At 41.4% G+C, this 25321-nt stretch overlaps 1 protein-coding gene across 2 annotated transcripts in view; it reads left to right on the forward strand.

Annotated features, from left to right (window-relative positions):
- Positions 1-25321, forward strand: part of LOC126335082 (intraflagellar transport protein 81 homolog) — a 136066-nt gene that overhangs the window by 60117 nt on the left and 50628 nt on the right. For both annotated transcript variants that reach the window (XM_049997977.1, XM_049997976.1), the window contains exons 7-8: positions 1255-1440; positions 9100-9306. In XM_049997977.1, the coding sequence (XP_049853934.1) occupies positions 1255-1440; positions 9100-9306 (393 nt within the window). The remainder of the gene's footprint in view (positions 1-1254; positions 1441-9099; positions 9307-25321) is intronic.

Here is a 25321-nt window from a genome sequence, read left to right on the forward strand (position 1 = left end):
AAGAGGTAGTATGCTGGTCAGCCTGGATGTGGTTTTCAGGCAGTTTCCCACACCCCACTAGGTGATTACCAACCTGGCACCTAAGTTCCCCCCTCATTCATGAACATTTAAAAAAAACCTTCACTTACTTTCAAATGAATAACACTTTTTGTAAGTTGTTGGGTTACACACATTCCATCCCAGAGGGTAAAGGGCAGGCAACAGGAAGGGCATCTGGCCACCTCTTAAACTAACCATGCCAAATCCATTAATAATTATCCCGACACTGCACCAGTGTGGAAAAATGGCACAAGTAAAAGATCATAATCTTGATGACCATTTAGCAACAACTTTAACCTTTCAGAGACAATACTGGCAGTATTGTTTGAGTTTTACACACTGCCTTTGATCTCATGGGGTTTATTTGCTTATTTATTGACAAAGACTCTTTAAACTCGTGAAACAACTTTTTATTTCCTTACTGGAAAGTCCATGATGGGCTAAAAAAAATATGAGAAGGGTATCAATATACGCTTGTCATGTTGTTTTTATTTACAGAGACAGTGACACCGATTGATTTCAGTGATGATACATTGGCTGGTGACAGCATGATGCAATTGTTCATGCAAATTGATGTTGGGAGAAAATGTTTTGGCAGTGTATCTGCATTGCTAAAAGGTCCACTGCCCCATTGCTACTAAATACTAATGGGTGTGCAGCATGATAGACATCATCCCCTCCACTTCCTGATGCAATATTGTAATTCTCATGCTTCTCAAAATCACTCTTGATTTAGCCCCGTATAGTAATTTCATATTTGAAGCTGCATGTCAGATAAGAAAAAAAATTCGATTTTATTCTGAGGAAAATGAAATGTTGAAACCTGAACCATAAAACATTATGTTGGTAACTAAAGAATGAAAGGGAGGTTACCATGTATCAAGACTGAGGTAAATGGAATAAAAGTTCATTTCTTAAGGGAAAAAATAGGACTTATTATGGGAAGAGTTTAAATGTAATGCAGATACAGTTGTTGTTTCCTTATTTGCAAGTTGTTTACTTTACTCATTGACCATCCTGTCTTCTTGCCTCTTTACTCTCAATTGTCATTTTGCTTGTAATTGCTATTTTAAATTGGTTTTTTGGTGACAGGACTCTCAATTTTTGGATTGCTCCCCAAATTTTTGTCTTTTCTGATGCAGCTCATAGCTTACCTCGTTTTAATTAATAATAGTTATCCAACTATCCAGTTGCAATTCGTTGTTGGTTTTCCAGATCCAGGAAGTAAATAATGATGTGAACCAATTAGTTGAACGGCACCTAGCTATGAATGACCCAGTTGAAGATAAGTTGGCCCCATTTCGTCAGCAAGCAGCGATAATTGGGAGGAAGAAGGAAAGTGCAGCCGAACAGTTGAGAGAGCTGAAAAACAGATTATCTTCACTTGAAGCAAATATACAGGTTATCACTGAAAGAGAGAGAGAGAGAGAGAGAGAGAGAGAGAGAGAGAGAGAGAGAGAGAGAGAGAGAGACTGTGTGCGTGTGTGCGTGTGTGTGTGTGTGTGTGTGTGTGTGTTTGTTTTGTTTCAGTGGACATTTACATATGTGTGCTCTGATGAAGGATGAAAGTTGAATAGCTATGCAATAGCAATCCAAACATGATTTTTTTGCGTGTATCTGCTATTCTGTGGCTCTGCTGTATGCACATAGGGTCATTCCATGTCAAGGGGACCAGCGGTGCCCACTGGACCCTCTCCATATGTATTGGAATTTTGTGTAAAGGTTCTGTGTGGTCTTAGATGGTTGTATACCAAATTTCAGTCCAGAATCTTCAGTGGTTGAATGTCTAGGGGTTTTTAAAGAGAGGCTACTAATCTTCGAACCACATGCGGTGGTGCAAATGAGCCAAGTTTGCTGGGCTTTTTTAAAAGTTCTTGCAGACATTTGATCATTTACGTTAATGTACATAGACAATGTTTTAGGCTGAATCTCACCATGGCAGAAATTAGGGATTTAACCACACCTAAATACAAATACAAGCCTCTAAAGCGGGTAAAAAATTCAGCGCGCCATTCCGAGAGCCAAGGTCTGACTGACCATTGCTACTTTTCATATGAATCAATCACACCAAAACTTCAGAGGGTTATTCCTACATGTGATTTCTATATATGGAAGAAATGTAATCAGTTGGATGCCTAGATGAAAACATATGCTTCTCCAAAGTTGGCCAAAATTTTCTACGTGCAGGTTTTAGGGTATATTTGGGGGCAATATCTCAACTTTCTTGTTTAATCCTTTTTTTCTTGCTACAGCTGTAAAGTGCATGCTTTAAGCTTTCCAAGCTATATTGTTTAATTTCTGGATTTTGCATTTTGTTGAGTAAGAATACATTTAAAAAGTTTTTATTTTAGTGCTTCGAGAAGATTGAAAAGTGAAATATTTTGCTGATTAAGTCCCATAATTAGTTTTTTTTAATTCCAGTATATAAATCAGTTTCAAACATTAATTTAACACACTTCATAATAACAAATGTAATACACTACACAGCAAATCTGCAAAACAAAAATGCTAAGAGTTAGTTCCATTTTTGGTTAAGCAGTTCTACAATTTTGTCAAGGGCAGATTGTGGATAACTGTATTATATTCCTCATGATGATGTTGATGGTGCTTCTGTTGTTGTTGTGGTCTTCAGTCCTGAAACTGTTTTGATGCAGCCCTCCATGCTACTCTATCCTGTGCAAGCTTCTTCATCTCCCAGTACCTACTGCAACCTACATCCTTCTGAATCTGCTTAGTGTAGTCATCTCTTGGTCTCCCTCTACGGTTTTTACCCTCCACGCTGCCCTCCAATACTAAATTGGTGATCCCTTGATGCCTCAGAACATGTCCTACCAACCGATCCCTTCTTCTGGTCAAGTTGTGCCACAAACTTCACTTCTCCCCAATCCGATTCAATACTTCCTCATTAGTTATGTGATCTACCCATCTAATCTTCAGCATTCTTCTGTAGCACCACATTTCGAAAGCTTCTATTCTCTTCTTGTCCAATTCTAAAGTCGTGAAAATATGTTGCTCAGAAATCCAGCAGGTGTCTTTAGCAGCTGGCCAGTGGAAGGAACGAGCAGAACCATCTGGTTGTTCTTGTGAAACTGCACACACATTTCCAACCCACCAAAAATTGTAATACATATATGCAATATATTGTGCTGGTTGTAAACTTACAATTGAGGTTGCTGGATTTTTCATCATCTGCTTCGGAGGCATGAACTGTGGATGCTATAGCATCATTGGAAACTCTGCTTACTCTGAGCTGATTACAATTAATTGGCTTAAATTGATGATTTTCTTTCTTCCAGGTATTTTGTGCCCCATGGCAAACCTTGTTTCTTGATCAGGCTGAATTTTTCAATCTCTTCTTTTGGTACTTAAAAAAACTTTATGCCTGGGATACTAACATCACAGAATTTGAATAAATCATATGGAGTCAATATTTGTAAATAAAATAGAAAGAAACTTCCACATGGGAAAAATATATTAAAAACAAAGATTCCAAGACTTACCAAGCAGGAAAGCGCCGGCAGACAGGCACAATGAACAAAACACACACACACACACACACACACAGAATTACTAGCTTTCGCAACCGATGGTTGCTTCTTCAGGAAAGAGGGAAGGAGAGGGAAAGACGAAAGGATGTGGGTTTTAAGGGAGAGGGTAAGGAGTCATTCCAATCCCGGGAGCGGAAAGACTTCCCTTAGGGGGAAAAAAAGGACAGGTGTACACTCGCGCGTGCGCGCGCGCACACACGCACACACACACACACACACACACACACACACACACACACACACACACACACACACACACACACACACATATCCATCCGCACATACACAGACACAAGCAGACATATTTAAAGGCAAAGAGTCAATATTTGGTTATCTAAGGACCTCTGCAGACTAGCACGGGCTGCTAGTGTTTTTGCTGTTCCCCCAATGCCATCATAAGGTGATTTACCATGGCTTGTTCCAAAAAAATTCCATTCAGCAGTGATGCCAAAAACCTTTTCATGCAGACATAAATTGATGAAATTTTTGAAATTCTTATACTGAGCAGCTGAACCATCACTAAAGTAATAAACATTCTTAATGTTTTCAATCTTTGCCTTTAAATGTGCTATTCACTTTATTTGAAAGGCATGAACAGCAGTGACATCATGACAGAGACAGCTGCTGATCATACAAATGATAATATTCTGACTTTTTTTGCCACCAAAATAGGCAACAAATGAATGTAATGACTATTTTCCCAATGAAATCCTTGCATAGCATCTTGCACAACAAAATAATAATTCTCAGCAAAGTCCATCAATATAATTAATTCATTTTCTGCAAGATTTCTTTTTAGCTGCTTAAGGTATAAACTTTGGCGTTTTGACACAAAGTGATGGCTTCTCAAACTGGTACTTTTGAAAATTAGTGCCTCCATGAAATCTTCAACAGTTCTCTGACATGTCTCTAATGTATCTCTGTCAGTATGGACCCTCTGCTTGTATTATTCTGTTTCTTCAGGGTCATAGTCTTTAAAAGCATCTTCAAGAAAATCCTCTAGTTGCATTTTTTCTGGACATTTCTCACAACATTGCAGCAAACAATCTTTTGATTCCAAGCTTCATAGTTTTTTTCATCAAATCCTTGTAGTCAACTTGGATCGATGTTGCTGAAGCCAACATTAATTTGACATTTTGTGAATTGGACTTACACATACTGAATGTGATCCGGAAGCACCAACTGACGATTTTGGCCTGAGCTCACAAAAATTTGATAAGCTTAGTTGATCTCCATATTGTTTGCAATAAGCGATAAACATTTCTTTCAGGTTACAAAGGAGCAGGCGTTTCTACTTGTGAATCTTTTCCCCATTTATTCTTGCTACAACTCTATCCTTTTTGCTGGGACATGAACGAGAAAACTCATCATCTTCAAAAAAGTGAGGACATTTTGTTTTACTTCAACACTGAGCTTTTTCCCTTTTTGGTTTGCAGGTGTTGCCAAAATCCCATCTTCCATCTTTAGTTTTCTAGCCTTCCTCACCATTTTAGTTAAAACAGAAAATTCTTTAGCCATTTTTTCATTAGTCCAGCTATTTCGGGACAGGGTCAAAATTTGAACTTTACTGCAATTACTTGAAGTCTGAAGCTTAATCTTAAGTTCTTCAATTAAGATGTCCATATCTTTATGGTTTTGGCACTCTTCTGTTGTATTTGCGCAATATTGACTTGGCTCACACCAGCAGTTGTGGCAGTTGCCTTAGTAATGCTGCCTTGGGCTTTCAGAACTTCACACTTTATATATCCCGTTGAATCCCTTTTGCTGATCCGTTGAAGCTTGAATGGTGAATAACAATGAAGTATTAGCAGTAAAGCAAGCATCAACATCATCCATATCTTCAGTGGATGGTGATTCTTGCTTAGCCTGGTGGGGTGATTCTTTTTAGGCCACTTCATATCTACATTTGGTACAAATTTCCTGACCAGGTTTAAAAACTTCATTAGTCAGTAACTTCAGCCTGTCAGACATTGCAATGGTTACTGGTGTTAAAGTCTTCTTGCTTAGATGTTTTTCTTTATGAAACGGGTTGCAGCAAGTCTTCTGCGTGAATTGAAATTTTGTCATTAGCAAGGCATTACAGTAGGAACAACTTCAGTAAAATCAAGCCCACGCCTACGTTGTAGAAGCTCTTTGTCCACTGGTGACATTCCCTTAACTGATCATAATTGTTTCTTCCCCCAATAGAATGGTGATGACTTATGACAATCAGCTGCATCTGATCCGCCAAAGCAGCAGGGTGTAAGGGTCTCTTGGTTCATTTTATACAATAGTTAATTAACCTATAACAAGCTATTTTGAAAGCTCATGAATATCTTGGTTTGAATCATAGCAGATTCAGATTTGTTTGTATAAAAAATATACAAATTAGTGTATCAAAACACATTGTTTTAGAGCTTAGCTTCAGCTACAATGATTATTGATTATTCAAACACTCGGTATTCAACACTAAAATTGTACAATGTCAACACCAAAAACTACACCGCACAGAAGACTGACACTGTGAAAACTGCCAGTAATGAAAGCAACAATTGAAAGTGGTGATTCAGCAATGTATCACTGCTGCAAGAATAGAGCCTTACAAAACTATTGCTGCTTTATAATGCTGATTGAAAGTGGCTGACCATGCACATATGCACCACCATGCCTTGCAGGGTTAAAACGTTCTAAAGCAAGATAGCTTTCTGTCATGATCTTCTAAATTTTATAATCTGAGCGCATTTTTTGAGGTTTTACTATATTTATATTCTATACTGGAAAATAATGTAAAAATGCTTCTTAATAGCATCATTACATTCCCTAAACCACAGACAAATCTTACTATTAAAAGACACTACAATAACACTTTTTTTGATTTACAACTTCAAATTGTATTAATTTTTTGTATTTATCGATAATTCATTTTCCCTACTTTTGATGGTATTCTTACTCATCAATATGCAAGATCCAGAAATTTTACAATATAGCTTGGAAAGTTTAAAGCATGCTTTTTCCAGCTGTGGTAAGAAAAAAAATGATTGAACAAGAACAGTTGAGATATTGCCCCCCAAAAACAACCAGAAATTGGCACGTAGATAATTTTGGCCAACTTTGCAGATGCATATTTTTTCATCTAGGCATCCAATCTTAATTAAATTTGATCCACATATAGACATCATAGGTACGAGTAACCCTATGAAGTTCTGGTGTGATTGGTTCATATGAAAATTAGCAGTGGTCGGTCAAACCCTGGCTCTTGGAATAGCACGACGAATTTTTTAGCAACTTTAGAGACTTGTGTCTATATTTAGGTGTGGCTAAATCTCTAATTTTCACCAAGGTGGGATTCAGCATAAACAGTTATCTATGTGTATTAACGCAAATGACCAAATGTCTGCTAGAACTTTTAAAAAAGCCTAGCAAACTTGGCACATTTGCACCTTCATATGTGATGCGAAGATGAGTATCCCCTCTTTAAAAGCCCCTTAAAAGTTCAAACACTGAAGATACTGGACTGAAATTTACTATATAACCATCAAAGACCAAATAGAATCTTCACACCAAAGTTCATTAGATTTGGAGAGGGTCGAGTGGGGACAGTTTTTAATATTTGCCCCTGTGACAAGGAACGACCACATAGATGCCTCTCATTATAACATATCTTTTTCAGCCAGTTGATCAACCAACTCCTCTTCGATTACACATGTGTGAATTCCTAACATATAGCTATACCTTAAGTATTTTGTACAAATATGAGCTGCTTCCATAAATTTTTCATTTCAAATAATAACTTGTTTTCAGTACAACTCAGTGGAAACTGTAATTAAAAAAGGAAAGAAAAAACTGCCTGACATATTCTTGTATCAGCATGTAATTCTGTATTCTAATTTGCATCTCTTTTCCCATCTGAGAATTGCTATTCTTTTTCTTTGTCATTGTACAGTTCCAGTTCCCACGTATTGTTAATGGGCCTATTCCACTTTTTTCTTCAAGTCCATGCATTGTTACTGTAGGAGAATTCATATGAGCCTACACTGTTGAAATATATTTTTGTCATCTTCAGTCTAAACTGGTGTAAGAATACAGTTAAACTAGGAGCCCATATGACCTTATCTTCCTTATCAGAGTGACATTTTTTTCATTAAATGTATGAGGGGCATTCAATATGCAATGCAACACTTTTTTTCTGAAAGCAGGCTGGTGATATTCAGGATTCCAATATACAGTATTATTCCTCAATCTTTTAGCTACAAAACTCTATTTTTCAACATAATCTCCATTCAGTGTGTTGGTCTTATGCAACCTTACAGGGACACTCTCTATGCCTGCATTGTACCACTCTACTGGTTGACGTTAGAGCCAATGTCTTGCTGCATCAATAACCTCCCCATAATCCATGCACTGCTTCCCGTGGGGTGCATCCTTCATTGGGCCAGACAGATGGAAGTCTGAAGGTGTGAGATCCGGGCTGTAGGGTGGATGAGGAAGAACAGTCCAATGAAATTTTGTGGAGTGCTCTCTGGTGCACTGAAGGAGCAGTTCGTTCGCAATTTTGTGGTGACAAACACGCTGAAGTTGGTTCTTTAATTTCCTTGGGGTAGCAGAATACACTTCAGAGTTGACAATTGCACTGTGAAGAAATACTCAATCAGAATAATCTCTTCAGAGTCCCAGAAGACAGCCTCCTTGACTATGCGTTGAGGGTGTGGCTTTGAATTTTTAATTCAGAACACAAGTAGCATGGCGCCAATCCAATGTTATGCTGTTTTGTTTTCAGTTTCAAGGTATGAACCCATGTTTCATCGTCTGTGACAGTGTTCAACAAAAAATTGTCATGATCAGTCTCATAACACACAAGCAGTTCCACACACATGATCCTTCATTGTTCTTTATGGTCTTCTGTTAGGCAGCGAGGAACCCAGCAGGCAAACCTTTGTGTACCCCAACTGATGGATGAGTGCCGGTGTTACCATCAGAGACACCCAGTTGAGCAGCAAGGTGTTTGATTGTGATCTGTTGGTCACCTCAGATGAAAGTGTATGCACATTTCAATATTGCAGGAGTCACAGCTGTGTGAGGCTGTATGGCACGTGGGAGATCAGACAAGTTTGCATGAACTTGTTGCAGTGATGACAAATGCCTCGCCCAATGACTCACTGAGCTTCTTTTCACTGTGAGGACTTCTTAGACCCTATGAATATCTGTGATGCTCTGGTTTTGTGGCATAAGAAGCTAAATAACATCTATCTGCTGGGGAACACACCTCTGTTACAGATGCCATTTGAAGGCTGTGTATAGTACTGCTAGCTATGGGAACTTCATGGAACTATAGGAGCTGAAGAGGGATTATTCCATGATGTCACACAACAAAGCCTGCATTTTTCAACCACAATTGGCTGAGAGAGAAAGTGTTACATTAGTTATCGAATGCCTCTCGTAAAAATTAAGTAAATATACTCACATTAGTACTCTACTGCCCACCTGATTCACACATATCTCTCTTTTTCAAACAATGCAATTATGAATTTTTCAGGAAAAGCAGGAAAAATTGAAGGAATTTACAGGGGAAAGAGTTCTGCGTGAAGAGGAATTCAAGCAGTATGTCAACAAGCTAAAAGGCCGCAGTGCACTGTACAAACAAAACAGAGCAGCACTTTCAGCACTGAAAGCTGAAGCTGGAGTTCTGACCAGGACATTAGAGTTACTGAATTCTAAAAATGAAGCCCTTCTAAGGGAACTGGTAAGTTCATTGTAAGGAAGTAAGAGGTATAAAGAGAAAGAACTTTGATATTCGTCTCTCCTTGTTCTCACTGTAGGTGGGTGGCTCTCCACCTGGGATCAGTGTGACCTGCCCCCCTTTCCATCTTTCCTGAACCATACCCTTTTTCCTCCCTGAGGAATGAGAGTAAAAGTTTGGAAGCCTAAGAGTAACTCTGGTTTTCTAATTTTAAGTGTTTCTCTTAGAAGTATTTGGAATTTCATCTCTTAAAGCTAAGTAATGGTCAGCCAGTCTGTCTCCTTATAATTTAACAGTTTTCTCAACTGAATTTTCAATTTGATGTAAACGAAAAGATCTTAGGAGATACTTTTGTATTCCCTATTGACCATTAGATAAGCAGCAGAAGTTTTATTTTGGTTTCTGTTGTGTTAATTTCTTGTCAGGACAGTGTCAGATGTAAATGAAATGTAGCTTTATTGCAGCACTGACTTCCAAGCTGGCATTTCACAATGGGATTTGTGTTGCCATGTTGCTAAGCCATGGTAGAAGCATCAAATGCAATGTGATTGTGATTAAACTTGCACAGATTTGAGTTAGGGTGAAGGAGAGTATTTGGGATTGGTGATGGTAGAATGAGCAATGGTTCATATTACCATTAGACCTGACTCTGAGAATATTCATTTAGAGAGAGATCAGTGATAGTGAGATAGGTATAGCAACAGTGACCACTGTAGGTGCAGAAAGTTACAAAAATAAACAGAAACCATTGTGTGTCCAGTGAAATGAATGAGATGGAGATTACATACCTGTTCAGAAAAGAGCTAGAATCACTTGAATCATTATTGTTAAACCTACTGTACTGCTTGATAGAGTAACATCTCAAATATCTGTGCACAACATTGCTAAGCCAGTGGTAGAAGCATCAAATGCAATTAGATTGTGATTAAACTTGCACAGATTTGAGTTAGGGTGAAGGAGAGTATTTGGAATTGGTGGTGGTAGAATGAGCAATGGTTCATATTACCATTAGACCTGACTCTGAGAATGTTCATTTAGAGAGAGATCAGTGATAGTGAGATAGTTATATATGAGGATGTAAGGAATGTGATAAGAAAAGCAAATGGTTGACTTCGGTTTACTGGGAGAATTTTAGGAAAGGTCTCTGTAAAGGAGACCACATATAGGACGTTGGTGTGACCTGTTCTAAAATACTACTCGAGTGTTTGGGAGCTGTACAAGGTCAGATTGGAGGAGGGCATCGAAGCAATTCAGAGGCGGGCTACTAGATTTGTTACCAGTAGGTTCGAACAACATGTAAGTGTTACAGAGATGCTTTAGGAACTCAAACGGAAATCCCTGGAGGGAAGGCGATGATCTTTTCACAGAACACTATTGAGAAAATTTAGGGAACCGGCATTTGACACTGACTGCTGAATGATTCTACTGCCTCCAACATACATTGGACATAAGGACCACAAAGATAAGATACGCAAAATTAGGGCTCATATTGGGGAATATAGACAGTGGTTTTACCCTCGCTCTATTTGTGATTAAAACGGGAAAGGAAATGACTGGTAGTGGTACAGGGTATCCTCTTTTATGCACCGTATGGTGGCTTGTGGAATATCTGTGTGGATGTAGATGTAGGTCTTTACAGTAAGCAGCAGTCTACCTTTTCCTACGTTGCTGCTTTTGCTTAACATGGAGTGTAAACTGTTGTTGTTGTTGTGGTCTTCAGTCCTGAGACTGGTTTGATGCAGCTCTCCATGCTACTCTATCCTGTGCAAGCTTCTTCATCTCCCAGAACCCACTGCAACCCACATCCTTCTGAATCTGCTTCGTGTAGTCATCTCTTGGCCTCCCTCTACGATTTTTACCCTCCACGCTGCCCTCCAATACTAAATTGGTGATCCCCTGATGCCTCAGGACATGTCCTACCAACCGATCCCTTCTTCTATTCAAGGTGTGCCACAAACTTCTCTTCTCCCCAATCCTTTTCAATACTTCCTCATTAGTTATGTGATCTACCCATCTAATCTTCAGCATTCTTCTGTAGCACCACATTTCAAAAGCTTTTGTTCTCTTCTTGTCCAAACTATTAATCGTCCATGTTTCACTTCCATACATGGCTACACTCCATACAAATACTTTCAGAAATGACTTCCTGACACTTAAATCTATACTCGATGTTAACAAATTTCTCTTCTTCAGAAAGGCTTTCCTTGTCATTGCCAGTCAACATTTGATATCTTCTCTACTTCGACCATCATCAGTACTTTTGCTCCCCAAATAGCAAAACTCCTTTACTACTTTAAGTGTCTCAGTTGCTAATCTAATTCCCTCAGCATCACCCGACTTAATTCGACTACATTCCATTATCCTCATTTTTGCTTTTGTTGATGTTCATCTTATACCCTCCTTTCAAGAGACTATCCATTCCATGCACCTGCTCTTCCAAGTCCTTTGCTGTCTCTGACAGAATTACGATGTTTTTATTTCTTCTCCATGGATTTTAATACCTACTCCAAATTTTTCTTTTGTTTCCTTTACTGCTTGCTCAATATACAGATGAGTGCAAACTAGCAAGACTATATTCATCCATTATTTCATAATGAGAGTGATTAGTTACTCCCAACAAACTTCAAGAGAAGCCTAATTACAAACCTTTTCTAATTTTTTTCTCACTTTCATGTTAAACATCAAATATTTAACACATTAACTCATTTGTAAAGCAATCAGAGGTTAGAAGCTGTTTTAATATGGAAGTTAGATTCTTTAAAGAATCTTGCGTTTACTGATAAGTAACTAACATCACTGCTTTACTGATTCGTCATATGTTGCATACATCATATGATATGAGACATCATGAACATTGATGATGCCTATATTCAATTGGGACGGGCCACTCCCCTCACCATGAGTGTTGCTTACTCCTCAGGTTAGAGACTAATTTTACTACTGGTATGTGAACATAGACTTTCCCAGCATTTGCTGCTGATGACAAGTTCTCAAATAACTTTTGTGATGGCACGTTATGGGAATAAAATGTGTCTAATACACAGTTGAATCGTACAGCTGAAACTAGCAAAATGCAATAAAGTAAAAGAATAGGTTATTACAAGAATAGACAGTTCAGATTGAAATGTGATTTATACTGTGCAAATCATTGTATGTGTCAAAGCAATGGAAAATGTTATATTGAAACTTTTTGTGCGTACATGACTAATGGGTCTATTTCTCTGTACACCAACATATTTAACTTCAAACTGGAATGTTTAAGGATAGTATATTTTAAATTGATTCCCCATTAGTGAATGTAGGTTGGTTATGCAATAAAAAATTGAGGAATTATAGATATATAGAGCCCTGATTCCTACTTTCGAATGAGGTAAAATGTACTTATTCTTGACCAACTAAGATTGTGTTTGGGGTTGAGCATAATTTTTTACTGTGAAAGTACTCTAGGAAAAGGTGTATAGTGTTTCTTTTAGTTAACAGAATGCATCATCCAAGTTCATGTTGTCTCATATCATATGATGTATGCAGCATATTGTTTCTTTGAACATCTTTTTCTTTATACATTTTCAATGATTTATTTATTATTTATCATTGACATATGGAGAAAATCTGGGTACTTTCATTATTTTTTCTCCTAGTGTTGAATATCGACTGCAGTGAGCACATAAAGATTGTTTTAATAGGTATTGAACAGCAGAGGGAAAAGACTGATGTATGCTAGACACTGTTGAGCAATGAAATTTAAAGCTAATTAAAGGTAGATAAAAGATGTATTTCATAAAACAATGAATGTCAGTAGCTCAAAGGGTACTAATGAAAACTTATTGCAGCTCACATGTGGTGGTTTCAGGAAGGAGGGAGGTTTGTTTGTGCTAATGGGAAGGAGCAAGAAGCACACACTCACAAAGAAAGATCTCTTTATTTTGAAAGCTTATACTGTTTTTTCTGAACTTTTGCATTTTTTATCATTAGAAACATTTTTTTGACAAGAATATGGAAAGGAACGGTAGCTACTATCTGCATAGAAGAGACACCAAGTTGAAGACAGGCACAATGGAAAAGACTGCCAAAATATTAAAGCTTTCAGATGAAGTCCTTTTTCTGCAGTACAAAAAAAAAGTACATGTGTGCGCGCGCACACACACACACACACACACACACACACACACACACACACACACACACACGCGCGCATGCACGCACACGGACATGTCTCAGAGCACTAGAGCCCGACTGTGGCTGCATCTGACAGAGCTGAAATCTGCTGGAATGGATGGAGGGGATAAGCAGACGCATGATATGGGGTTGGGCAAGGATATAAAGGTACCGGTGGGCGAGGATGCTAGTGGAGCTTGCGAGAACTTGGTGAGCACAGGGTAGAGATTAAGATCCTGCATTGAGGGGCATAGCGGAGAAGGGGAAGGGAGAAATGGAAGGGAGTATCAGACATCTTGGCACAATAGAACACATTTGTAGTACTGGAGTGAGATCAGGGAAGGAGACAGACAGGTGGGAGATGAGAACTAGGAAAGGTTCAGGCCAGGGGAGTTATGGGAAAGGAGGACATGTTGTAAAGAGAGTTCCCACCTATCCGACTGAGAAAAGCTTGTGTCAAAAGGTGGAATCCAGATGGCACAGGCCGTGAAGCAGTCACTGAAGAGAAGCACAGGATGATAGGCAGCATGTTCAGAACTGGTTGATCCAGCCATCTCTTGGCGATAGTCATTTGTGTGGACAGGCAGCTTGTTACCTATCATGCCCACATATAAATCTGGTGGTGAGTTAGATGGCCCTTTTCCCAGGTGGCCTTGCCTTTGACAGGGTAGGAATTTGAGGACGTATGGGATGGGTGTACCTATGGTCTAGGGGTTGCGCCTTTGATTAGTAATCAAAATGTAAAATGTTAATCTTTATTTCAGGGCATGATGAGAGGCAGTGGGAAATGTGAATCACTTGCTCCAGTCCTGGTTAGCACTCAATCGTGAGAGCAGTGCTCCTTTGTGATTGGACAGTGGGTATTTTGCAGGTGAGGCGTTAAGAGATCTGTTGCTGGACAGAGTTGGGAGAGTAACTTCTGTTTGTGTATGGCCTCAGTGTGACTCTTGGCATATTTGGAGAGGGACTATTCAGCACTGTAGAGATGTCAGACAAGGGCAAGGGTGGCTGGGTGGTATGGAAGGGACTTTTTGGTATGGAATGGGTTTCACTCGTCGAAGTGGAAGTCTTATTGGTTGTTGGTAGGTTTGATGCAGACAGAAGTACAGATGTAGCGATCCTTAAGGTGGAAGTCAATGTTGAGGAAGGTGGCTAGTTGGATTGAGGAGGACCAGGTGAAACAAATTGGGGAGAAGGTGTTGAGGTTGTGTAGGGTTGTTGATAGGGTTGTTGATAGGGTGTCCTCACCCTTGGTTGAGGTCAAGAAGTTGTCCTCAGTGAATCTGAACCAGTTGAGAGATTTGTGATTATGGGTGGTTAGAAACAATTCCTCTAGGTGACTTATGGATAGGTTGGCATATGCTGGAGCGATGCAGATGCCCAGTGCTGCACCATGGATTTGTTTGTGCTATGTTCAAAGCATGCAGCTTTACTGTTTGATTAAATGATGAAGGCATCCTCTTGGGTAAAATATTCCGGAGGTAAAATAGTCCCCATTCGGATCTCCGGGTGGGGACTACTCAAGAGGACGTCGTTACCAGGAGAAAGAAAACTGGCGTTCTACGGATCGGAAGGTGATCCCTTAATCGGGCATGTAGGTTAGAAAATTTAAAAAGGGAAATGGATAGGTTAAAGTTAGATACAGTGGGAATTAGTGAAGTTTGGTGGCAGGAGAAACAAGACTTTTGGTCAGGTGAATACAGGGTTATAAATACAAACTCAAATAGGGGTAATGCAGGAGTAGGTTTAATAATGAATAAAAAAATAGGAGTGCGGTTAAGCTACTACCAACAGCCTAGTGAACGCATTATTGTGGCCAAGATAGACACGAAGCCCACGCCTACTACAGTAGTACAAGTTTATATGCCAACTAGCTCTGCAGGTGATGAAGAAATTGATGAAATGTATGATGAGATAAAAGAAATTATTCAGGTAGTCAAGGGAGACGAAAATTTAATAGTCATGGGTGACTGGAATTCGAGTGTAGGAAAAGGAAGAGAAGGAAACGTAGTAGGTGAATATGGATTAGGGCTAAAAAAGGAAAGAGGAAGCCGACTAGTAGAATTTCGCACAGAGCATAACTTAATCATAGCTAACACGGACCTGGATAAACTGAAAGAACCAGAGATTGTACAGAGCTTCAGGGAGAGCATAAGGGAACAATTGACAGGAATGGGAGAAAGAAATACAGTAGAAGAAGAATGGGTTGCTTTGAGGGATGAAATAGTGAAGGCAGCAGAGGATCAAGTAGGTAAAAAGACGAGGGCTAGTAGAAATCCTTGGGTAACAAAAGAGATACTGAATTTAACTGATGAAAGGAGAAAATACAAAAATGCAGTAAATGAAGCAGGCAAAAAGGAATACAAAAGTCTCAAAAATGAGATCGACAGGAAGTGCAAAATGGCTAAGCAGGGATGGCTAGATGACAAATGTAAGGATGTAGAGGCTTATCTCACTAGGGATAAGATACACTCCTGGAAATGGAAAAAAGAACACATTGACACCGGTGTGTGGGATCCACCATACTTGCTCTGGACACTGCCAGAGGGCTGTACAAGCAATGATCACACGCACGGCACAGCGGACACACCAGGAACCGCGGTGTTGGCCGTCGAATGGCGCTAGCTGCGCAGCATTTGTGCACCGCCGCCGTCAGTGTCAGCCAGTTTGCCGTGGCATCCGGAGCTCCATCGCAGTCTTTAACACTGGTAGCATGCCGCGACAGCGGGGACGTGAACCGTATGTGCAGTTGACGGACTTTGAGCGAGGGCGTATAGTGGGCATGCGGGAGGCCGGGTGGACGTACCGCCGAATTGCTCAACACGTGGGGCGTGAGGTACATCGATGTGGTCGCCAGTGGTCGGCGGAAGGTGCACGTGCCCGTCGACCTGGGACCGGACCGCAGCGACGCACGGATGCACGCCAAGACCGTAGGATCCTACGCAGTGCCGTAGGGGACCGCACCGCCACTTCCCAGCAAATTAGGGACACTGTTGCTCCTGGGGTATCGGCGAGGACCATTCGCAACCGTCTCCATGAAGCTGGGCTACGGTCCCACACACCGTTAGGCCGTCTTCCGCTCACACCCCAACATCGTGCAGCCCGCCTCCAGTGGTGTCACGACAGGTGTGAATGGAGGGACGAATGGAGACGTGTCGTCTTCAGCGATGAGAGTCGCTTCTGCCTTGGTGCCAATGATGGTCGTATGCGTGTTTGGCGCCGTGCAGGTGAGCGCCACAATCAGGACTGCATACGACCGAGGCACACAGGGCCAACACCCGGCATCATGGTGTGGGGAGCGATCTCCTACACTGGCCGTACACCTCTGGTGATCGTCGAGGGGACACTGAATTGTGCACGGTACATCCAAACCGTCATCGAACCCATCGTTCTACCATTCCTAGACTGGCAAGGGAACTTGCTGTTCCAACAGGACAATGCACATCCACATGTATCCCGTGCCACCCAACGTGCTCTAGAAGGTGTAAGTCAACTACCCTGCCCAGCAAGATCTCCGGATCTGTCCCCCATTGAGCATGTTTGGGACTGGATGAAGCGTCGTCTCACGCGGTCTGCACGTCCAGCACGAACGCTGGTCCAACTGAGGCGCCAGGTGGAAGTGGCATGGCAAGCCATTCCACAGGACTACATCCAGCATCTCTACGATCGTCTCCATGGGAGAGTAGCAGCCTGCATTGCTGCAAAAGGTGGATATACACTGTACTAGTGCCGACATTGTGCATGCTCTGTTGCCTGTGTCTATGTGCCTGTGGTTCTGTCAGTGTGATCATGTGATGTATCTGACCCCAGGAATGTGTCAATAAAGTTTCCCCTTCCTGGGACAATGAATTCACAGTGTTCTTATTTCAATTTCCAGGAGTGTAGATACTGCCTACAGGAAAGTTTAGGAGACCTTTGCAGAAAAGAGAACCACTTGCATGAATATCAAGAGCTCAGATGGAAACCCAGTTCTACACAAAGAAGGGAAAGCAGAAAGGTGGAAGGAATATACAGAGGGTCTATACAAGGGCGATGTTCTTGAGGACAATATTATGGGAATTGAAGAGGATGCAGATGAAGATGAAATGGGAGATATGATACAGCGTGAAGAGTTTGACAGAGCACTCAAAAGTTGAAACAAGGCCTAGGGAGTAGACAAAATTCCATTAGAACTACTGACAGCCTTGGGAGAGCCAGTCGTGACAAAATTCTACCACAGCAAGATGTATGAGACAGGCGAAATTCCCTCAGACTTCAAGAAGAATATAATAATCCCAATAATAAAGAAAGCAGTTGTTGACAGATGTGAAAATTAGCGAACTATCAGTTTAATAAGTCACAGCTGCAGAATACTAATACGAATTCTTTACAGATGAATGGAAAAACTGGTAGAAGCCGACCTCGGGAAGATCAGTTTGGATTTCGTAGAAATGTTGGAACACATGAGGCAATGCTGACCCTACGACTTACCTTATAAGAAAGATTCAGGAAAGGCAAACCTACGTTTCTAGCATTTGTAGACTTAGAGAAAGCTTTTGACAATGTTGACTGGAATACTCTCTTTCAAATTCTAAAGGTGGCAGGGGTAAAATACAGAGAGCGAAAGGCTATTTACAATTTGTACAGAAACCAGATGGCAGTTATAAGAGTTGAGGGACATGAAAGGGAAGCAGTGATTGGGAAGGGAGTGAGACAGGGTTGTAGCCTCTCCCTGATGCTATTCAATCTGTATATTGACCAATCAGTAAAGGAAACAAAAGAAAAGTTCATAGTAGGCATTAAAATCCATGGAGAAGAAATAAAAACTTGGAGGTTGGCCGATGACATTGTAATTCTGTCGGAGACAGCAAAGGATTTGGAAGAGCAGTTGAATGGAATGGACAGTATCTTGAAAGGAGGGTATAAGATGAACATCAACAAAAGCAAAATGAGGATAATGGAATGTAGTCGAATTAAATTGGGTGATGCTGAGGGAATTACATTAGGAAATGAGACACTTAAAGTAGTAAAGGAGTTTTGCTATTTGGGAAGTAAAATAACTGATGATTGTCGAAGTAGAGAGTAGATTGGCAATGGCAAGGAAACTGTTTCTGAAGAAGGGAAATTTGTTAACAACGACTAGTATTTGTATGGAGTGTGGCCATGTGTGGAAGTGAAACATGGTCGATAACTAGTTTGGACAAGAAGAGAATAGAAGCTTTCGAAATGTGGTGCTACAGAAGGATGCTGAAGATTAGATGGGTAGATCACGTAACTAATGAGGAAGTATTGGGGAGATGAGAAGTTTGTGGCACAACTTGACCAGAAGAAGGGATCGGTTGGTAGGACATGTTCTGAGGCATCACGGGATCACCAATTTAGTACTGGAGGGCAGCGTGGAGGGTAAAAATCGTAGAGGGAGACCAAGGGATGAATACACCAAGCAGATTCAGAAGGATGTAGGCTGCAGTGGATACTGGGAGATGAAGAAGCCTGCACAGGATAGAGTAGCATGGATAGCTGCATCAAACCAGTCTCAGGACTGAAGACCACAACATCAACAACATGTTCAAAGGTGAAGTAATTGTGGGTGAGGATATAGTTGGTCATGGTGGTCAGGGAAGTGGAAGCAGATATGGAGTCAGTCAGGCCTTGGGAAAAGGAGTGTTTAATGGTGGCAAGGCCATGGGCATTGGGGATATTTTTGTAGAGGGAGGTGGCATCGATAGTGATTAGCAGGGTGCCAGGTGGTAAACGAATAGGAACTGTGGAGAGTCATAGGAGGAAATGATTGGTGTCTTTTATATAGGAGATAGTTGTGGGTAATAGGCTGAAGGTGTTGGTTCATGGGAGCAGAGGTTCTCTCTGTTACAGGGACTAGTGCCGAGTTTATAGGTGGACTTATCTGTCAGCTGGCAGCCCCCCTGTACCAGGTATTCCTTACTGCTTGTATAATCACAGTGGTGAAGACTTTGTTGGCAGGTAGGATCATAAGGTCAGGGTCAGTTAGGTGGTGGATTGTGGTTCATTGTCCATGTGTAAGGTAGGTTTCAGTGCTGAAGGATTTGGGGAATAGTCAGTCATGCTGGGCTTGTTAAAGATCTTCTCTCCTTCTCCGAATCCCAACAGTGGAAACACTTTCTCACCACCAACCCTATCAGTCATGCTCAATCCAAAATCAGTGTTGAATCCTGCCTGACTTGATTACTCCTCCATCCAACTGTGATCCACCCCCCTTGCCCCGAATCACCCTGTATTAACTTTCAAACTATCCTAATAATCTTGAGCTTTATCTCATGATCAGTCCCCAAATTGCACAACATGGAAAGTAGCATTGCAGAAAGAACAGCAATACACCAAATCCACCATTTAAAAACTGACTCTGATCTTATAATTCTGCCAACAAAGACTGCATTACTATCGTTATAAACCATAGGAATTACCTGGCAGATGTACTCCACCAGCTTTCAACACATCCACCTACAGACCCCACCAAAGTGCCTCCATTCCAGAAATCGCAAGATCTCCAGTCCCTCGCCAAATCCTAAGGTTCTTCCCAGAACCTCTCCGCTTAGTGTCTCTCTCTCTCTCTCTCTCTCTCTCTCTGTCCCTCCTTCCACTCCTCCCTCTCTCTCCCCCTGCCATCTCCCTCCCCCTCCTCTCTCCATCCCTCCCCTCCCTCCCTCCCTCCCTCCCTCCCTCCCTCCCTCCCTCCCTCCCTCCCTCCCTCCCTCCCTCCCTCCCTCCCTCCCTCCCTCCCTCCCTCCCTCCCTCCCTCCCCCCCTTTCTCTCTCTCTCTCTCTCTCTCTCTCTCTCTCTCTCTCTCTCTCTCTCTCTCTCTCTCTCTCTCTCTGCCCCCTCGCCCCCCCCCCCCCCAAAAACCTCCTCACTGCCACAGCCTTCCAATCCCACACTCCTATCTTGTATTCTACAAGGCTGTAAACCCAACCACCAAGCTTGCTCCATTGTGGCTGGTTATTGTGCCCTCACAGAGAGCATGTTACCTACCCTCCTGTGTAAAAGATACTAATCATTTCTTCCTACCACTCTACTAGTTCCTGTTCCTTTACCAGCCTGCTTTTCACTATTGACGACACATCCTCCCTCTACACTAACAACCCCAATGCCCTGGACCTTGCCACCATTGAACACTGCCTTTCCCAATGCCAGACTTATTCCAAACCTACTACCTCCTTCCTGGTCACCATGACCAACTATATCCTCACCCACAGTACTGCTCCTTTGAAGGTATCACCTGCAAACAAATCCATGGTGCAACAATTGGCATCCTCATGGGGCCATACTCTGCCAGCTTATTCATGGGCCATCTAGAGGAATCCTTTGTAACCACCAACAATCTCAAATCTCTCAACAGGTTCAGATCCACCGATGACATCTTCGTGATTTGGAACAAGGGAGATGACACCCTGTCCACATCCTTCCATGACCTGATCACCTTCCTCAGTGTTGATCTCTCATCTTGAGGATGGCTAGAAATGTTTGTCTGTTCACATCACTCCTGTCAACCCTCAACAATACCTCCACTTCAATAATGGCCACCCGTTCGATACCAAGAAGTCCCTTTCATACATCTTTGCCATCCAAGGTCATTGCATCTGTAGTGAAGAGCAGTCCATCTCCAAATATGCCAGGGGTGTCATGGCGACCTTCACAGACATAAAATACACTCCCAGTCTTGTCCAGAAATAGATCTCCTATGCTTTGTCTCTGTAGTCACGTACCATCTCCCACATACCCACACAAAGAGCTCTCAGTACCACCCTGGACTGAAGTAAGTGAATCACATTCTCCACCAGGATTTTGACTACCTTTCATTGTGCCCTGAAATGAACAGTTGCCTTCCCTTCTCGTCCCTCTCACACTGGCATTCTGCTGCTCACCAAACTTACGCAATATCCTTGCCTGACCCTCTCAACTCCTTGGCTCATGGCTCATATCCCTGCAATACATGTAGATGCAATACCTAACTATTTTTATTTGTTTGTTTATTTTTTGAGTCATCAGTCTTCTGACTGGTTTGACACTGCCCGCTACGAATTCCTGTCCTCTCCTGTTCTCTGCCAACTTCTTCATCACAGAGTGCCACTTGCAACCTACATTCTCAATTATTTGCTACATGTATTCCAATTTCTGTCTTTCTCTGCAGTTTTTGCCCTCTAGTACCTAGAAAGTCATTCCCTGATTGTCTTAACAGATTTCCTATCATCCTGTCCCGTTTCTCTGTCAGTGTTTTCCTTTCCGATTCTTTGCAGAACCTCCTCTTTTCTTACTTTATCAGTCCATTTAATATTCATCATTTATCTGAAACACCACATCCCAAATGCTTCGATTCTGTTCTGCACTGGTTTTCCCGTAGTCCGTGTTTCACTACCTTACAATGCTGTGCTCCAAACATACATTCTCAGAAATTTTTCCCTCAAATTGAGGCCTATGTTCGATTCTAGTAGGCTTCTCTTGGCCAAGAATGCCCTTTTTGCTAGAGCCAGTCTGTTTTTGATGTCCTCCTTGCCCCGTCTTAGGTTAGTTTTCTGCCTAGTTAGTAGAACTCCTTAACTTCATCTACTTCTTGACCATCAGTTCTGATGTTAAGTTTCTCACTGTTCTCATTTCTGCTACTTCTCATTACTATCATCTTTCTTTGATTTACTATCAGTTCATATTCTATACTCATTAGATTGTTCTTTCCATTCAGCAGATAATGCAATTCTTCTTCACTTTCACTCAGGATAGCAGTGTCGTAAGTGAATCGTATCATTGAGATCCTTTTCCCTTCAGTTTTAATTCCACTCCTGAACCTTTCTTTTATTTCCATCATTGCAGCTTTGATGTACATATTGAACAGTAGGGGTGAAAGACTACATCCCTGTCTTACACGATTTTTAATCCGAGCACTTCGTTCTTGGTTGCCTACTCTTATTTTTCTCTCTTGGCTCTTGTACCTGTTGTATATTACCCATCTCTCCTTGTAGCTTACCCCAATTTTCCTCAGAATTTTGAACATCTTGCACCATTTTACATTGTTGAATGCATTTTCCAGGTCAACGAATCATGTGAATGTGTCCTGATTTTTCTTTAGTCTTGCTTCCATTATCAACCGCAATGTCAGAATTGCCTCTCTGGTGCCTTTACCTTTCCTAAAGCCAAACTGATTGCATCTAACATGACCTCAATTTTTTCACATTCTTCTCTATATTATTATTGTCAGAAACTTGGATGCATGAGGTATTAAGCTGATTGTGCAATACTTTTCACACTTGTCAGCTCTTGAAGTCTTTGGAATTGTGTGGATGATATTTTTCCAAAAGTCAGATGGTATGTGCCAGGCTCATACATACTACGCATCAGTGTGAATAGTCTTTTTGTTGCCACTTCCCCCAATCATTTTAGTGATTCTGATGGAATGTTATCTATCCCTTGTGCCTCATTTGATCTTAAGTCCTTAATTTCTGATTCTAACATTAGATCCCACACCTCTTCTAAATTGACTCCTGTTTCTTCTTCTATCACATCTTCCCCCTCTTAGAGGCCTTCAATGTACTCTTTCCACCTATCTGCTCTCTCCTCTGCATTTAACAATGGAATTCTGGTTGCACTCTTAACGTTACTAGCCTTGCTTTTAATTCAACCGAAGGTTGTTTTGACTTTCCTATATGCTGAATCAGTCCTCCTGACAGTCATATCTTTTTCGATTTCTTCATCTTTTTTATGCAGCCATTTCGTCTTAGCTTCCGTGCATTTCCTATTTATTTCATTCCTTAGTGACTTGTATCTCTGTATTCCTGAATTTTTCTGAACATTTTCGTACTTCCTTCTTTCATTGATCAACCAAATTATTTCTTCTGTTACCCATGGTTTCTCTGCAGTTACCTTCTTTGTACTTATATTTTTCTTTGCAACTTCTGTGATTGCTCTTTTTAAAGACGTCCATTCCTCTTCAACTATACTTCCTTATTGCTGTACATATAGCCTTAGTGAAATTCAAGCGTATCTAGTCATTCCTTAGTACTTTCATGTCCCACTTCTTTGTGTATTGAGTCTTCCCGACTAATCTCTTAAACTTCAGCCTATTCTTCATCAGTACTACAGTGTGATCTGAGTCTATTTCTGCTCCTGAGTATGCTTTACAATCCAGTATCTGATTTATGAATCTCTACCTGACCATGATGTAATCTAACTAAAATCTTTCTGTAACAACTGGACTTTTCCAAGTATACATCCCCCTCATGTGATTCTTGAACAGAGTATTCACTATTATAATATGAAAGTTATTACAGAACTCAATTAGTCTTTCTCCTCTCACATTCCTTGTCCCAAGCCCATAATCTCCTGTGATCTTTCTTGTACTCCTTCACCCTATAACTGCATTCTAGTCCCCCATGACTATTAGAGTTTTATCTCCCTTTATGTACTTTGTTAATCTTTCAATATCATTGTGTACTTTCTCTCTCTTCATCTTCAGCATGCGATGTTGGCATGTATACCTGAACTATCATTGTTGGTGCTGGTTTGCTGTGGATTCTGATAAGAACAACCTTGTCACTGAACTGTTCACAGCAACTCACTCTCTGCCCTACCTTTCTATTCACAACAAATCCTACTCCTGTTATACCATTTTCTGCTGCTGTTGATATTACCTGTACTCATCTGACCAGAAATTCTTGTCTTCTTTCCGTTCACTTCACTGACCCCTACTACATTTAGATTGAGTCTTGGCATTTCCCTTTCCAGATTTTCTAGCTTCCCTACCACATTCAAGCTCTGACATTCCATGCTCTGACTCATAGAATGTTATCCTTTCGTTGGTAGTTCAGTCTTTTTCTCATGGTCATCTCCCCTTTTAAAGTTCCCTTCTGGAGATCCTAATGGGGGACTATTCCGGAATCTTTTGCCAATGGAGAAATCATCATGACACTTTCTCACTTACAGGCCACATGTCCTGTGGATACACATTGTGCCTTTAATGCAGTGGTTTCCCTTGCCTTCTGCATCCTAATGCTGTTGCTCATAGTTGGTTCTTCCATCTATAGGGGAAATTTCCCACCCCAAGAACAAGAGAGTGCCCCTGAACCTCTGTCTGCTCCTCCACCCACTTTGACAAGGCTATTGGCAGAATGAGGGTGGTTTCTTATGCCAGAAGTCTTCGGCCTCCAGTGCTGATTATTAATCAAAATTTAAGCGGTGGCGGCTTTTGAACCTGGAACCGAGGACGTTGTGATTACTAATCAAAGGCGCAACCCCTAGACCACAGGTGCACCCATCCCATACGTCCTCAAATTACACCTGCTCCAGTCGTGTCACAGGTATCTCCTACCCTGTCAAAGGCAAGGCCACCTGTGAAAAGGGCCATCTGACTCACCATCAGCTTTCTACGGGGGCATGACAAATAACAATGTGCCTGTCCGCATGAATGACCATTACCAGACTATCGCCAAGAGATGGCTGGATCACCCAGTTCTGAACATGCTGCCTGTCATCCTGTGCTTCTCTTCAGTGACTGCTTCACGGCCTGTGCCATCTGGATTCCACCTTTTGACACAAGCTTTTCTCAGTCGGATAGGTGGGAACTCTCTTTACAACATGTCCTTCTTTCCCATAACTCCCCTGGCCTGAACCTTTCCTAGTTCTCATCTCCCACCTATCTGTCCCCTTCTCTGTACCCATTCCAGTACTACAAATGTGTTCTATTGCACCAAGATGTTTGAAAATCCCTTCTCCTTCTCCACTTCTCCTTTCTCTCTCTGGTATGCCCCTCCTCCAGCACAGCCTCTCGATGCAGCATCTTACATCTCTACCCTCTCCTCACCAAGTTCCCGCAAGCTCCACCAGCATCCTCACCCACCGGTACCTAGCTTTCCTTGCCCAA

The sequence above is a fragment of the Schistocerca gregaria genome, chromosome 2 (genome assembly GCF_023897955.1).
Source record: "Schistocerca gregaria isolate iqSchGreg1 chromosome 2, iqSchGreg1.2, whole genome shotgun sequence".
In the NCBI taxonomy this organism is placed as follows: domain Eukaryota; kingdom Metazoa; phylum Arthropoda; class Insecta; order Orthoptera; family Acrididae; genus Schistocerca; species Schistocerca gregaria.